Here is a 17,362-nt window from a genome sequence, read left to right as displayed (position 1 = left end):
ACTGACAGACTGATGACCTAAATGAGTGGAGAGAAAGGATGAAGTGTTTATTATCCCCCCCTCACTCTCCCCCTCCCTTTATCCCTCTTTATATCCCTCCCTTTATCTCTCCCTCTGTCCTACCTCGTTCCCTCCCTCTTTCCGGGAGGAGGGGCTTGTGAGTGCAGGGATGCTGTCAGGAGGTGGAAACCAGTGGGGCTATTATTATTGACATGCAGACCACTCCAGTGCCTGGTTGGAAGTCTATATTGACAAACCCCACATGGCTGGTCTTGTCCTCTTAATAATGACAATACTCAATTAATTTACCCACTGTGCACTTCCACTTAGTGAATCAGCTTTACTGTTACCCCATGAAGTTAAAATGTATTTACACAGTAGTCATTTAAATTATGCTCTTGTCTAGAGTGATTTTTAAATCAGTTCAGTGCATATCCGTTTCTAGAAAGCACTGCATGCAACTAATAGTAAGAACTGGAGGGTCAAAGCTGCCATTATTTATGTAGCAAATATGAAACAACTTTAATACTGTAAGGCAAGAATTGTTAGAGTCTGTCCTTATTTACAAAGTTGGTTTTAAACAAGTGATAAACTGAACCATAAAAGTCATCAACAAGAAATATGATTAGGTTTAGCCTGTGCTTTTTCTAATGGACGATGGTACTCATCACCATAACACAATAGTGTCCAGTCAGTAATAATGTGGAAGTCGGCTGGAGGCGGTAGAAGTGAATTGGACCAGAGGAGGGAATGGGGAAACAGCAGCCTGAGGGGGTTAGCGACTGGCCCCTCCGGTCGGCCATTTTGGTTAGTGCAACCAGCCAGATAATTAAACGTGATGGCAATCTTTGACACAGTATAATCACATCACACCTCAGCGCCAGTGGAACCACACTGAGTGCCCTGTCTGCCTCTCACTCTCTTGACACAAATATTGCACAAAGAAAGACATAAAAGCATACGCTGAATAGCTATATCTCCAATTCAGATTTCCCCCACAAACATTGGAAACCATGTAGGCTGCAGCTAACAAAATGCTCTAAATAACTTGTCACAGTATACAGCTATAACTGTGTCGAATCAATTCAGTGCTACAATTGCTTCAAGCTCTTCACTTTTATTGTGCTGCTGTCTCAGGCTACAGTCCATGAATACTGAGAAGTCATTTAGTCAAAATAGTTTTCCCAAACACCATAGTGTTAATTCTGGGAGAAAGAAAAAAAAAAAAAAAAAAACTCTTGTCCCCCACTTCCAAAACTCTTTCATTAAGCCATAATGCAGATGAGTGCTTCAGAAGCTGTGACAGCGGAGGTTTCTTAGAGTGCGTGTGAGAGGAGATGATGGCTCAAACCTATTTACTTGCAAATGACCCTCCAGATGTATTCCTATCCAATCTATTCCATTTGTCATCTAAGTGAGACTTCGCAGCGTTGCCACTGTTGAGACTGATTTCCAAACCTACCTGTGACAGTGTAGTCATTTAGAGTCTAGAGTGCATTTTGGGGAAGAAGATGTTGAGATCTCTCCAGCCAGAGAGACCATTTACATGTGCTGCTCAGATGGAAGAATTAAAGCCATCCTCGGCGACTGCAGAACATTATGATCTGTCCACTGTTTCTCCACCACGGGCTGTGTTTACATGAGGATTTACTGAAGCAACGTCTTTTTTTTTTTTTCATTTTGAAATTTGTATCCTGGCTTATCTATACCAGCACCGAGATCATGTGACAGAAGGATATGAATTGTACCTGTATTTCGAGGCTGTCAAAGTTTTGTTAACAACTTTGATGTCTGGAATAACATACATTCATATTTTGATGCATCATATATTTAGAAAAAGCTCCAAAACACTTAATTCCCATCTACAGTTTATTTGTTTAAAGAACACTGTCAATGTAACTAATATTCTGATATTCAAAGAAATAGGAAAAGTTAATTTCTTTATATTTTTTAATCCATCAAAGGTCATACATTCTTCTTTAAAAAAAATTCTGGCAGAGATATCTTATGCAGAATTAAGTAGCCTAGTTAAATCATCCCTGTTTGACTTTTAGGTGTGAAAATTCAATATTGATGATCTGCCGCAGCCAGAGGTGGAGTTGAAAGTGGCACAGTGCAGTCTCCCTTCTGAGTATCAAAAAACTATTGGTAAATAAAACATTTGGGCATGAAATATTCACATCCATAGGCCTCGTGAACCAGTTTATACCATTTGATTAAATCCATAACTCGCCCCCTCTGGCACTGTAGGCGGATATGACAGGTTTCATATCAAAACACTTTCTGCTGTATACATTTTGAAAAAAAAAATAATATGATGTCATCTGAAGTGAAATGTTAACCTCAGTGTTTTCTGAAGATGTAGAAAACACAGATGATAAACTTGCAAAATGTTAATGTTAATAAGTAATCAAGATAACTAATGACAGGAAGTTTTACTCTCATAACCAGGAGTGATTTGTCAGAGGAATTAAATTTTTTTCAAAGGGCATATATTTCAGTATGGGGGGGAAAGTGTTTATATACAGTGCAGCACACATAATTATTTTGCATACTTTACATACACTATGGCATATTCATCAGCCAAAACACAAAAGCTTTCGCGGTACTAACTGCTGTAGTTGCATTTGTAGTATTCCTCCTCGCCTTTTTAAAATTCAGCACGGCTCTAATGCATTTTGCATTTCGGGGTCAACTCCATAGGAAAATGTGTCGGTTCATTTGCAATACGCCTAATTACAGTAGTGCCGTTTGGTTTAGTATACACTATGCATTACTCAGATGGGTTTCCCCTATTACTGCCTGGTGTTCATTTAGCTTATTTGAATTGCATGCTTTAATTAGGGTGTTTCCTTAGCGTACTCGGTGCTTCTTGTTTTTGTGCTTAATTCATGAAAGGCGTGCCGCTCGGTTGCGGCTAACACAGCCGAGCCTCAGTAGCGCTGTTGTGCAAAAAAGAAAAAGAAAAAAAAGAATATATAATAAAAATATGTTACTTCAGTCTTGCCTTTTTTTCTGAGGTCAATTGAAAGGTTACCCTGCTGTGTTTGCATTTACAGACACTTAGATCCATGAGACCTGTTAGAACCCAATTTTAGATGTTCCATAATACAAAAAAGGATTCTTGTCCTCAGTTCTCGAAATATGTTTTTTGCAAATATATAGTTTCACACGACAGCGGTGATATTGTCTCGCACGCTAACTGGCGGTATCAGTGAAGGATGGAGAGGAAGGCTTCCGAAGGTGTTAACGAGGCTATTTATTCAGTCCCATATTGTGTTAAACATTTCTGTCAAAACCCAAGAAAGTGGGAAACCGTCATTAACATTATTTTCCCTTTTAGTCCTGCCCCGTGTCTTGCTTTCATAATGAATTATTTGGATAAACCTGAGTTTTGGCAAGGGACCCATTAATATTATTTTATGTACTTAATGTTCAGTCAACAGTGGTGTGTAATCACAGAGGTGGAATAAAAGCAAGAGATAAACGCCTCATACTCATTAGAATAGAGATGATGGTACTGGTGTTGTGGCTCAGTGGGTTAAGATGCGTACAGCATCACGGGTTTGAATCTTCCTCACAGCTTTGATTCATGTCGTCTCCTCACTCTATCCCCCATCTTCAGTGGCGTTTGTCACTGCGTACTGTCTGATAAGGAGGAAAGTTGTAATAGAATAACGTATAGCCATAAAATAAAGTCCAACCTCGCTGAGGTAATGAAGATTAACAGCAGCTATTGACCTAGATTCCTCGATAGTGTGCTTTCCCTCCAAAACCCCATACATGACATTTTTAGATTTTTGCATTTTTGCATTTTTACAGTTCATGCGTTTGTGCTCTCTTGTAGTGAGTACAATTCTTAGATCACTAAAAGCTTTCCTTAACCGAGGGTAATGAGTGTTAGGAAAATAAATAGATGAAATACAGTAAAAGCCTGGAGGATAGGAAGGAGATATTTTTCTCCACGTTTTGTTTTTTTGACAAATGAAAGCACGGCGTGCCGCTAAGTGTCTTTCAAAACGCCCAGCTGTCAGCATGAGTGTCGGTGTGAGTGACCGGTGGTTGAGTTTGGAGCTGGCTGATACTGACCATCTGCATGTTTGTGTGTGTGTGTGTGCGTGCAGCTCCCCGCAGACTTCAGCAGACTTCACCTGGCCGACGGCTTGCACCCACAGGTGACCCACGTGTCCTCCAGCCACTCAGGATGTAGTATCACCAGCGACTCTGGAAGCAGCAGCCTGTCAGACATTTACCAGGTAAGCTGGCCCCTTGGCGTTAGCGCCGCAGCAGGGAAACCCCGTAGTTTAATGGAGTCAGTTTGTTAGTCTAGTAAATGGCTAGGTACTGGAGGTAGCTGGCCGTTCCCCTTTTGCACTGATCTGAAACCACAGTACCAGGCGGGGCTTGAGCTCGGTTTAAACGAGTTAAGTGGCATTTCAGTCCTGTGTTCTGAACTCGGCAACATTCCCAGGTTATTATCGGCCACAGTCTGGTCAGCAGAAGTGTAAACAGGTCTCCTGTTATTTTGCAATCTGTATAGGTTGATACAGGACATGCTCTTCTTTTTAGATGTTCCTAACCTCAGTGTACCTTAACCTAAATTACCATAACTCAGCATAAATCACAATGCATTTCACTCAGGTTGGAAAATTGCGACACCAGTTTACCTGGAGGTTAGTTTTTGGTAAAATTTGAAAAAATGTGTAATGCTTGGTGAAGAAAGCAATATGACATAGCTCTGTAGATAACTGGCTTATTCAAATGAGAAAATATTGACAGAGGAAAGTAAAATGGAAAAGAAAAGTCCCCTTTTGTCCTGGTGAGAGTAAAACCTCCAAGGGCTCGTGAAAAACAACTTACCTCCAAAGAACAGCTAAAAAAAAATACAGCACAAAGAAAAAGTTGAGTTAGATCACTGGAAGTCAGCTGCTGTAATGTATAACAACTTTAGCAACAGTCCCTAACCAAACCCCCTCCCAACCCCACCCAACACACACACTCACATACACATACACACACACACACGCGCGCACACACACCACAATCTCGTGACTGTGGACGAGCCCCAAAGCCAATCGCAACTAATCCTCTTAACAGAGCGCACCCACCCCACTGGCTCTTAATACCATCACCTGCTGTGGACCTATTTGCGTGTGTTTGTGTATGTTTACGTGCATATGTGTGTGTGTGTGTGTGTGTGTGTGTGTGTGTGTGTGCGTGGTTGTGTATGTATGTGTATGTGTGTGTGCACTTGTGTCTTTGTGAATAAGCATAACTCTGAATCAGTTTGTTTTGTGCAGACCTTTTGATTGAGTAGCAGGGACAGTAGTCTGCACCGGTTTGTTTGAGCCGGCACCGGTTTGTGCAGCTTTTAATTGCCCGTTTGTGTGTGTGTGTGTGTGTGTGTGTGTGTGTGTGTGTGTGTGTGTGTGTGTTTTATCGTACAGTGTGTGTGTGTTTGGCTAGCCATGCTGTGGTGGGTTGGGTACAGGTTGAACAGACTCTGCTGCACCCAGTCTCTGATCGTGGTCTTACAGCCATCTGCTAGCAGCTCCAGAAGAGTTACACTCGCTATTTTTTCTCTCCCTCTCCCACTCCCTTGTTCTCACTCACTCACACCTGCACACACACACACACACACACACGGACACACACCATCCTACTGTGTCCTCTCCATTTTTCTTACCATGCCCCCAGATTCTCTCCTGCAGCTTCTACTTTATCTCATGTTTTCTTTCCTCGATCTCTCCTGCCTTTCTCTCCAGCCTTTAACCAAACAACAGTTCTCCACTCTCTCTTTCTCTCTGAAACCCACACTGACCGCTTCCTGACCTCCGTTTTATCTCTCTTTCTTTGTCTCTCTCCCTTTTCTGTCACTGGTCAGTCACATGTGATCAGTCACACTCAATTGGGCCTGCCTCACTGCTGAATTAGATAGAGTTGCACCAAGAAATCACACACAGGGGCTTTTTTTTATCCTCTTTTACATCACTACCTTACTGCACCTCAATACATTTCCACACATTTTCCATATATTTCCACATATTTACATTTTACTTAATGCTACCCAGTGTAACCAGACCTGCACTGCTGGCCAAGAGAGCTTCTATGGACATGCGCCTTGCTCAGTGGATATTCAGCAGTAGTTGTTGATGGAGGGGAGACATGAATGCCCATTTTGTCTTCCTTGGCACCCTGCGGATATAAATCAACATCCTCTCGTAGTGCAAACCGACTTTCCAGAAGTTTTAGAGCACCTTCTTTTCATTCACTGTGCATAAACACAATGCGCGGCACGATGAATAAATAATGACCAGAATCAATGTTTTACCATCCTAGGGTACCCTGCAGGACTCCTCAAACTGTTTGTTTTATGCAACATTACTTTTTATCATTAGCTAAAGTTGCATCCTGCAGGTTTAAGAATTAATAACATGGCGTAGCATCACTAGCTATGGTTAAGATCCTTGTTGGAGTTGTTGCGCACTGACTGAATCAGGAGAGGCCTCATTTTTTTTTTTTTTTTTTTTTTTTTTTTTACATTTGAAACCACAGGAAGTTGATGGTGCAAAGAAATATTGTGGTGTTAAATTTTAATTTCCAGTCACATTTGTATTAATATGGGCACATTTAAATTTACATTACATTTTTTTTTAGCTGATGTTCTTTTCCATAGATGCTTATAAATCCTGAGCAGATAGAGGTTCAGTGTTTTGCTCACACAAGCACACACTCAAACACACTGTGACAGGAGCGATGTGTCATAGTCTTTCTAACCACTAGGCCACACTGCCAACCTTATACACCAACATTGCATCTTTTGGCCTCATCAGCTGCAGAACGGTTCCTCCTCATTCTCACGTCACCGGCAACATGGTGTACTGTTTTGTGTCTGAATAAATCATGAAATTGGTCCTTCAGAAGGGCTTTGAAAGCATTGATCCAAGAATAGCCCTGTTGAAATATTAACAGCACCTGCAATGCCCACTCACTCTTATGCTCGCTGCACAATTATGGATCTTTGATGCATGCGTGACACACACATGCATGCATGTCTTTATACGCACACACACAGATAAGCGAGTGTTAAAAAACGATCTCTCTTATTAGATTTGAACAAATTATCATCTCTCTGTCGCTGTTGGTAACATTCGCACGCTGTCAAAATCAAATGAAGTCACTATGCCGTCCTGTATGGCAATATGCATCGTGATCTAAGCTTGTCTTCTGCTGTTCTACATTTGATGTCTAAAATAGAAACATGTTTGCAGCATAATCGAGGGCTCGGTGTCAAGATGCAGGCCTCGGTGAAGCAATATTCACTGTGCATGTACAAACACGGGGTGATGGATATATGACAGTCTAGATTTCTAGCGCACACACTGTCCAGTCATTATCATAGTCTAATTTATGAGATGCTCTCACTTGTCTCAGAACAAGTTCAGGCTCTTAACACTGTTGTGACTGTACAGATGTTGGACAGGTAGAATCATTTTGATGCTCTCTAGCAGTGCTTTTACTGTTGTGAGGTTTTTCTTTTTTTTAAGTACTTGGCTAGCGGTATGGAAGGGTCGTAGCACGTAGAGTTCAATGACATAAATATTTCAAACTTTTATTTTAGTGTCTTGCACTTGTTACAGGATGCAGTAGCGTTTATTGGCTCAAGCAGCCCAAGACTGGCCCCAAGGACGGTACAGAAAAGAGGGTGGGCTTTACAAGGCGTTGGTATCGGTCACCAAAAGGAATTTACATTGCTTGTTGGCACGAAATCACAATTAATTAATTACATGACGGTCCTACTGTCGGGGGGAGTGACGCACCATGCAGATTTGAGTCAAATCTTTTACATTTATTTTTGAGTTTTGAGTAAATGGTTTTTACTCTCCTTAACTTCTTTTTTTACTACATCTGTGACTCTCCCCTGTTCACGCCATCGTCCATGTCTCGCCAAGCCTGTCCCTATGGAGATCCCCGCACACATACGCATCCCTTCTGCAGATCCCGCCCCAGCCCCGCCCATCAGGGTGCACTGGTGACGCCCGAATGGCCACTCAGACACTGGTCTGAATCATTAATGAGCCTTTTGCACATGGCGTTTGAGGAGAAATGACATAGGGTTCTGGTGAAAGACTGGGTACGGGGACTTTGAAAAATTAAACGCAGACTGACAGTCTTGGAGGTGAAGATGCGTCTGGCTCTCGGCTTTTGCGGGCAGTTTGCAAAGGCAACGTTTTCCTCTCTTTCTGTGAAAAAGCTTGAGGTCGGGCATCGTGTTCAGGTAAGAGGGTTCGCCGCTGCAGCGAGGCACAAGGGCTGATGCTTTTCAGTCCTTTGCAGACTGCTTTGGTTAATTCTGAGGGGGGATTTCATGTTGTGTGAGAGTGAACCAGGCAATATGGCCTCTTCGTTGTTCTTTATAGAAAACCGTTGTTTGATGATAGCAAGAGAACTCAATATCACTCATGCACAAGTAATTGCATTACTTTCGCTGCTCATCTTTGTTCATTTTCCTGTTTCCACACATATTTCATCTTGTGCTTTCAAAGAACAGGATCTGGCTGTGAGGCGAGCAGTAGAGTTTGCTGAGGGGGAGAGAAGAAGAAAGTTGGGAGTTAATTAGCTTGTTACTATGCATAGCAGACTGTTTGGTATGCAGTGTTGACGCCTGTCTCTCTCATACTGTACTGAATACCTCTAATCCATTTTACTAAATGGGTCAAATCTGCATGACAGTTTTGCAGAGCCTTTTTTCATTTGCTTTCGGTTGAAAATGTATTGCGTCGCAGCTGATGCTCATATTGTAAAACAATCTCAGCAGTGTGTGTGTGTGTGTGTGTCTGCTGTGTAACTGATTTGTCATGCCTTTTCAGATTGGCTCTGTTTTAATGAATTTCGTCTGTCACACGGTTTATAGCTGCACATACGCTTGGTCATTAGTGATCAGCCACTTCTGGCATTTGATTTACTTTTCAGGCATTTTAGCCGACACTCTGATCTGGAGCAAGCAGGTAGGTTGTTCCGTGTCTCGCTCAAGGACACTTCAATATGGCACATGGCTGTTTATTGGCTGTTGCAAAGATCCGACCTCTGTCCTCACGGTTATGGACAGCAACCTCCGTAACCACCATCACGGCTGTGGTTTTCCAGCCTTCGACGCTGGTTGGAGAAACCCGTCCCTTCCCTCTTTGTTGTCGATCCTATATGACTGACACGTGTCGTCTGTTTACTTTTTGCAGGCCACAGAAAACGAGCCGGGTGACATGGACCTGAGTGGCCTGCCAGAGACTGCAGTCGACTCTGAGGAGGACGATGATGAGGAGGACATTGAGCGGGCGTCAGACCCCCTCATGAGTCGGGACATCGTCCGGGACTGCCTGGAGAAGGACCCCATGGACAGAACCGACGACGACATAGGTGAGGACCTGGTCGAGGGTTGTATTCTCTTTTTGTTTTGTGCTGCGAGTGCCAAGAGAAGAGCAAACTGCAAATGTGCAATAATGTTTATCTCTTATTACAGCTTATGAGAATAACACTATGGTAAATCAAAGCTTTATGTGGCCATGGTGTTTTTGTTGCTTGCATATTTTTAATCAGATTCTAATGGAGAGTGGAATGGAAAATACAACCAGCGCTTGTTCCCAGCTAGACCAATCCCTGTCTTGGCCCCATTCTGTATCAATCCATTGCTCTATATATGCCTCACCCTCCTTTTTATTTAAATTGGTCACAGCAAATTTACATTTGTCTAAAGCCTTCTGTGCTTTAGTGCTCTTGTTTCCCATGTAGGCTTTCCAGTAATTTTAAAAGGCGCAGCAGGCTTGTGATATCATAACCCTTAAAGCTGTGATTCAACCACAGTAATAGTGAAATCCATGATTTAGAGGTAAATAAATAAATGAAGAAATAAGAAAGTACACAAACACCCGGAGCTTAGGTACAGATGTGAATATGAACGGGTAGAGGATGATGCGCTGTACATAGAGAGAGTAAGAGTGAGTGCCAACCCGCGTTTCCCCCACCCCCACCCAAAAAGCACCACCCCACCCCCCTCATAGATCTCTCCCCTCAACTCCGCACCCCTCCCTCCGCCAGCAGGCTTTTCTAGGTCACTCTGGCACATCCTCTCGCCTCCCCTCTCCCAGCACATTAAACTTTCAGTACTTCCGCAGCTTCACACATGACACTGTTGCCATGCCAAGCACAGGTCAGCCGGCACCCCAGACTGCTGCTGGCCAGCCAAGGGAGGAGAGGTGGCTTGTAGAAGGAGGGGGGCTCCTCCCCAGCTCTGCGCCTTAGACCAGGGTGTCCCACCTCTCCAGCTGCTGAAAGGCCATGGATTATGCATGGCAATTCCCTGTCCCGCACACCCAGCCCAAGATACCCATTATTTAACTTGATCGTGGTTGACAGAGTGGCTAATATGATTTCAGCAGTGGTTCTTGTGTGCCAAATGTCTGCAATGAATGTTGATTTCTGTAACCCGCACAAAGGTCATTCAGCGAGGTGTCAGCAATTCTTCTTGGCTCGCCTCGAATGTTTCTGTCAATTAAATTGATATTTGGCTTAATGTTCTTTTAATCGTTAATTTGTAGGCAATTCATTGTAATGATGGGACTCCATTTTCATGCACATTCTCCAGTTCGTGCCTTGTTGTCTGCAGCTGAGGGAGCACAGGCTTGCCAAGTCCGCTGTCTGTCCTCTTTTTCTCCTCTGGGTGTCAAGACTCTTGCTCGTCTTCCTAACCTCATCCTCTCCTCCTCTGTTCTATCTCCTTTCTTCCTCTCACAGAGCAATTACTGGAGTTCATGCATCAACTGCCAGCATTTGCCAACATGACCATGTCAGTGAGGAGGGAGCTCTGTGCCGTCATGGTATTTGCCGTGGTCGAACGCGCTGGCACCATTGTTCTTAACGATGGTGAAGAGGTGTGTATGTGTGTGTGTGTGTGTTCATGTGTGCAAGTCTGTGCATGTGCATACATAGTTTTGTGCGCACAAGTCCTTCGATCATGTCTGCATAGTCGTGTGTCTCTCGGGGAACTGAACTTGTATTTCGCCCCTTCATGCCAGTGAAGGTTTCTTCTTCCATTTGATGTTTTTTTCTGCTCTATTAAACCTGAATGATGGCCATCCCTTATTGCCCGGGTATTCTGTGATTCCCTAGGCAACCAGAGCAGGCATCACTTATTCTCTTCCTCCCAGGTCAAGACGAGATATGAGTTCCAATGAGGCCGATTTGCTTCGTTTTTTTGCTGTGATGCACCCAAACAATAGAGAGCAGAACTCACCTCAAAGGCATGACCACTTCAGTAAATGTCCAGTCATAGAGAAGTCAGGGTCCATTAGGCATATTGATGCTGTGGGCATAGGAAACCATGCATCTACGAAATGTCAGCTTTTCAAGTATTAAGGAAGACGATCTTGTTTTTAGAGTTAATTTATGAAAACATTCAGTTATTAACATTTCCATTATTTGGACAGCAGCTGAATGCTTTTATACATTAAATTTAAATAGTACTTGCAACAAAGCATTCACCATGTGGCAGCTTGTGATTGAAGTTTCTGTTGTGCTATGCAACACTATAATAATATCATGCTATCTCTCTATCCCTTTGAGGACAGTCAGAAACCATCTGTTAGTGCAGCAGTAGCCTTACAGTTACTGCATATGGTTGTCTTTGATAAATAATTTTAACTCGTTAGGGATGCCAGCTGTTGGGAGTGCAGCTAGACTGAACTTAATCCGCATTGCGAAATTATTAATGTTATATTATTTCTCCTTTTCCCTCTTCTCCTTCTGTCATCGTCCCCTTTTGGTTTGTTTTCTTGTTTGTGTCCTCCATCAAATTTCTGACTGCTCTGACCATGCGTTACACCTCCAGCTGGACTCATGGTCGGTGATCCTGAATGGCTCAGTGGAGGTGACGTACCCTGAGGGCAGGACAGAGATCCTGTGTATGGGGAATAGCTTTGGGGTGTCACCAACCATGGAGAAAGAATACATGAAGGGAGTCATGAAGACCAAGGTGGATGACTGCCAGGTAGGAACTAATGGGTAGTTCAGAGAGGAAATGGGTAGCTCAGTGGGAAATGCATGTTTTTGTTTTAATTCCCACTGAGGCCCAGTCAAGTTGAAATTGCTTTGGACAAAAGCATTCAAATGGTGTGTCGGATGTGAGAAACTCCTACTTTGATTATAAGAACAAGTTACCCCTAAAGACGCCAGCTGATCTAAAGAGCAGGACAGAATTATTTACATCATGCGCTCAAACTGATTAAAGTGTAAAACAGAAAAAAAACGTGGAAGCTGTGAAACTGTTTTGATCTTTTAATCATCTCGCAGTTCCTCAGGAGCCTGGATATTAAACTCTGGACAGTGGTATGTTGCACAAACCCAGGCCTGTCAGCTGAGGATACTGCAAACTAGAAGCTCTGTCCTCTCTTTGCCCTCCCTGGCTAAAGGAGAGGGAATATAGTTTGCAAAACTGGCGGTGCCTCATCAGTGACAGTGATTGGTTTAATACTTTCTTAATAGGAGTAGTAGTTTAATTGCTAATATTGACTTCCTTTTTAGTCAGCGGCCATAAGATGTACTGATTCAATTTCCAATTTGGTAATTTTACCCTTAGTCTTTGCATCATGAATCTTCAACAACCATCTGATCTGTGTTAACTGATTACGGATATCATAATGTCATGATATGGCCAAAGTGTTCATTTTAAAAGCTGCCTCTGTCTGCTTGGTAATCAAATCCACATTACTAGTGATTATCAAAAAAAAAAAAAAATCCATCAAAAATCTTGTGTGTAAATGTTTTATCAGAATACCAATAGTCATCCAGTCAGTATTGTCACAATATCAGTGTAATGCTATTTGATCAATGATATTGTGATATTTGATTTTGTCCATATCACTCAGCCCTGAATCCAGTGCAACTCAGTATACAGAGATTAGTACTGGCACAGGTAGACTTTGGGGATCCATTTCCACCTGGGCCATACCTGCTCAGAATTTACGCACTTTAGATGAACGCATCCACCAAAAACTAAACATTATCTTAAATGTACTATTGTTACAAAACAGTGCATGTTAAGATAGTTAAACCTCTCACTGATTTTTGAATGGTTTTTCCTGTCTTGTCCAGTTTGTGTGCATAGCCCAGCAGGACTACTGCTGCATCCTCAACCAGGTAGAGAAGAACATGCAGAAGGTGGAGGAGGAAGGAGAGATTGTCATGGTGAAGGAACACCGCGAATTGGACCGCACTGGCACCAGGAAAGGACACATCGTCATCAAGGTGACAAATCAGGATTCGGTTTCTGTTTGCAAAGTCCATTTCGTTAGCTGATTAATGTGAGCGCAGGTCTACTACAAAACTGTTAAGGCCAAAATCCTTAAATGCAGTGATACTTTTCTACATTCAGCTGGAGTTTGCAGTCAGTCAACAGCCAACCAAATAAAGTTGTTACCTTGAGATATTTGAAGAGATCTCTGCAAGCCATTCACATTTATTGAAAAGTTTGTTTCAAACCAATAAAACCATGATGTTGAATCCCAGGGCACAACGGAGCGCCTCACCATGCACCTAGTGGAGGAGCACTCAGTGGTGGACCCCACCTACATCGAGGACTTCCTGTTGACATACAGGACCTTCCTCTCCAGCCCCATGGTCGTGGGCAAGAAGCTCCTTGAGTGGTTCCACGACCCAAGTCTCAGGGACAAGGTAGGAGCGTATACACTGTCCACAGGAAACTTCTGTAGGCCTGTAGACGTCTGAGCTCACAGCGAAAGCTCACAGTGAAATAGTGAAATGATGTATGCACTTCTGTATATTTAACTTTGGTTATGAGTCTGTTGATAATAACTGCAATATCATGTACATACTCAGGATGTCTTTAATTTAATGTGGACTCCATGAGTTGACCCCTGGTCAGTTTCACTAGGGATTCATTGTGATTATTGCAGCTCAAAATGATTTTGCCGCAGCTTTTTGTATTTTGTTTTGTTTTGTTTTGTTTTTATAATTTTTGCAGAAATTATTGAAAATAACTAGATGTAGAAAAAAGACATTTTTTTCTTTCTCTAGCCTATTAGTCTCACCTAATAAGCGGTATAAATAAACAAATAAAAATAAGGCAATAAAAACATTAAAAGCTGCCCCCCCCCCCCCCCCCCCTTCTCTCTCTCTCTCTCTCTCTCTCTCTCTCTCTCTCTCTCTCTCTCTCTCTCTCTCTCTCTCTCTCTCTCTTTCAAGTCTGCATCTTCCCCCAATCCCACTTTCTCCATCTGTGCAAACACACACACACACACACACACACACACACACACACACACATACAAACACACATATACATACACAGCATTCTTCCTGTTTGGCCATTTTATGTGGAAATATTGTGGGGGATTGTGAAAAATGCAAACTCTTGCAATTATTGCGGGGGATGCCTGAGTTTGTGGTAATTCTTGCAAACGCAACATCATGAAATCCTGGAGGGACTGTCTGATATAAAAATAGTAATATATCATGCACATTTTGCATTTTACATTGAATATTTAGTATATGTACACTAGCACAACATAGTGAACACAACACAACAACAAGCACGCCTTGGAAGGTATTAGCAAAACGATCTGAGGTCTTTTAACCAGTCAAACTGTAGGCTGACTTGTGCTGAACTCTGCCCATCTTGTGATCACTCCAGGTTACACGGGTAGTCTTGCTGTGGGTGAACAATCACTTCAACGATTTTGAGGGTGACCCCGCTATGACTCACTTTCTGGAAGAGTTTGAAAACAATCTGGAGAGAGAGGTAAGTGTAACAAGTGTAATAAAATCACAGATTTCTTTTGATATTTGGGAAATAGACATTTACTTCATTTCCCTCATGTTTTTGTCTTTTTTTTTTCCAGAAAATGTGCGGGCATTTAAGACTGTTAAACATAGCATGCGCTGCTAAAGCCAAGCCGCGGCTGGTGACGCTAACCAAGCCGTCCAGGGAGGCTCCACTGGCCTTTAGCCTTCTTGGAGGTCAGGAGAAAGGTTTCCGCATCTTCATTGATGCCGTGGAGCCGGGGAGCAAGGCAGCAGAGGCTGGCCTTAAGCGTGGAGATCAGGTAAGACCATCCATCTTCATTCTCACCATTTTCACTTTCATTGCATTGTAGGCATCCTACTAAGGTTCTTTAAATATAAGGGAACAGGTGAGGGTTTTGTGTCTTGCTCAAAGACACTTGGATAGGTCACTTTGTGCAGGCTGTTAATAGATACACACCAGCTGTCCTAGGGACTTTGTGGTTAGGGAATTCACTAACCACCAATCCAGCCTGCTGGTCAATCACTTAACATTGTCTTCATCTTCATTATCCTGATTTACCCCCACATATTGTCTATATTTTGCTTTGGCTCTGTAAGTGCAATGTAGCCTTTAAGTCTTCTAAGTTTAGAAGTCTCAGTAATGTTAATTTCTCTGTGGGTGAGAAATAACCCTGGTCACACAGATCGTACTTGAACTGATCTATTTTTTTTCATGTGTCATGTTCATTTTTGTTGTGGAATTGGTTTTACATTTTGCTCTAACAAACATTAAAAAGCTTTTAAAAGGTCTTAGATTGAACTTTCCAGTAGCTGCAGACACCCTGCGTTGGCTTTCTCCCTGCAAATTGACTTCTCCTCCATTTTCACACCCGGTAGTCCTCTTGGGTTTAACCAAAGTCCCTTAATCCATGAAACCATCTTGAGTGTCTCTGGATGCGAGTTAAGCCCTCTTGACTCCAAACATCCCCTGCAGCTGTTTCCCAAAAGGAAGTGGGGAATCTGACATCCTGGGAATTTACCCTCTTGCCCACCCACCCCTGTTATTTCTTAACAGCTTCATTTACTATCATCATTCACCCGGGGTGTATTCATTTCAGAGCTCTAGTATGAATCTCAATTGGTTTGTCATCGGTCTGTTAGCAGTAGTCCCTCGGTGTTGACCTCCAAACAGGGTCCCACTAATAAGTGCTGATCCCAAAACAGACATTTGGACTTGTCGGTCGATCATGACAGGCCTAACAGCAGTAGAGGAAGGCCTGTACTTACATTGCAGTCAAAGGTGACTTCCTTTTCCTCTAAACATGAAGTGGAGAATGGTGAGCAGCCAAGTTTGGGGTGAGGTGGTCTCAATTCATGTTGCTCACCTATGTTCAACCAAATGTTCTGTAATGTATCTTTGTTCACTGATTTGCATATAGAACATTACTGGTCATTTTTTTTTTTTTTTTTTTTTATAAAGGTCTTCATTGACCCAATATGCAGTTTGGTGTGATATGGTGACTATTGAAGTACAGATGTCATCGAGTAGTTGCAGAGTTCATTGGTGCATTTTGCCCACAGACCGGTGGATGAATGTAGATTTAGATTTAGATTGGATGTCATTTTTTTGAAGGAGTGGAAGCAGTCCACTCCTACCTGTAAAGGAGGCAGGACTGAAAAAAAAAACACTTATGAAACAGCTGTGACAACATTTGATCTAAGGCTAGCAAGGGTATTTGTGGTTGAGGAGGCAGGTGGTACATCCACTGCCTTTGTTTTCAAAGCCATGTTATGGACCGAAGAGGTAAAAGGTACCTGACACATTTCTCCCCTTGTCTCTGCAGATCTTGGAGGTGAACGGGCAGAACTTTGAGAATGTCCAGCTCAGCAAAGCCAACGAGATTCTGAAGAACAATACCCATCTGTCCATAACTGTGAAAACAAACCTTTTAGGTAAGGCTTTTTGATACCAAAACAATCAATCAAATGTACCTAAGTGCAGTTCTTATACCCCTTCACCTTGTGAGATATAGCACTGTGTGCCTTTTGCATTGTGCCCTCTCACCACAAAATGTATTACCTATGCTGAAACAAATACAGTTGTGGAAAAATGAGTGATGGTTTTGTCAGCAGTTACAAAAAAAAATATCATGGCTGCACAGCCTTTATGAGCACACGACACAACTTCATTGTCACAGTTGAATAAAGACACGGCTCATCCCCTTAGCATTTTCCTTTATTTCTTCCTTCCTCCTCCTCAGTGTTTAAAGAGCTGCTAACCAGGCCAGAGCATGATCACGACTTGGATGGGGAGGAGGAGCAGGACAGGAAGAACGGAGCGCCTCACCTCCCCAAGATCGGGGACATCAAGAAGGCCAGCCGCTACTCCATCCCTGACCTGGCAGTGGATGTGGAGCAGGTTATGGGCCTAGAGAAGGCCAGCAAGAAGGCCAAGGCCAACACGGTGGGGGGACGCAACAAGCTGAAGAAGATCTTTGACAAGACGCTCACCAGCATCCTGCCTCCCAAACCATACAAGTAATAATCCTAAGAACTTCTTCCTAAGAAG

The 17,362-nt window shown here is 42.8% G+C and overlaps 1 protein-coding gene across 11 annotated transcripts in view; it reads left to right on the top strand.

Annotated features, from left to right (window-relative positions):
• Positions 1–17,362, top strand: part of rapgef2b (Rap guanine nucleotide exchange factor 2b) — a 111,721-nt gene that overhangs the window by 77,169 nt on the left and 17,190 nt on the right. For 9 of the 11 annotated variants that reach the window (XM_030061422.1, XM_030061416.1, XM_030061419.1 and 6 more), the window contains 10 exons: positions 4,125–4,256; positions 9,237–9,414; positions 10,789–10,925; positions 11,882–12,040; positions 13,144–13,296; positions 13,558–13,722; positions 14,702–14,809; positions 14,910–15,113; positions 16,638–16,746; positions 17,055–17,331. In XM_030061422.1, coding sequence (XP_029917282.1) covers positions 4,125–4,256; positions 9,237–9,414; positions 10,789–10,925; positions 11,882–12,040; positions 13,144–13,296; positions 13,558–13,722; positions 14,702–14,809; positions 14,910–15,113; positions 16,638–16,746; positions 17,055–17,331 — 1,622 coding nt within the window. The remainder of the gene's footprint in view (positions 1–4,124; positions 4,257–9,236; positions 9,415–10,788; positions 10,926–11,881; positions 12,041–13,143; positions 13,297–13,557; positions 13,723–14,701; positions 14,810–14,909; positions 15,114–16,637; positions 16,747–17,054; positions 17,332–17,362) is intronic. The other 2 variants (XM_030061424.1, XM_030061423.1) reach the window with 1 other exon arrangement.

This window comes from Myripristis murdjan, chromosome 10, assembly GCF_902150065.1.
Source record: "Myripristis murdjan chromosome 10, fMyrMur1.1, whole genome shotgun sequence".
In the NCBI taxonomy this organism is placed as follows: Eukaryota; Metazoa; Chordata; class Actinopteri; order Holocentriformes; family Holocentridae; genus Myripristis; species Myripristis murdjan.
The sequence above is the reverse complement of the archived record's forward strand: the minus strand, read 5'-3'. Positions and strand labels throughout refer to the sequence as shown.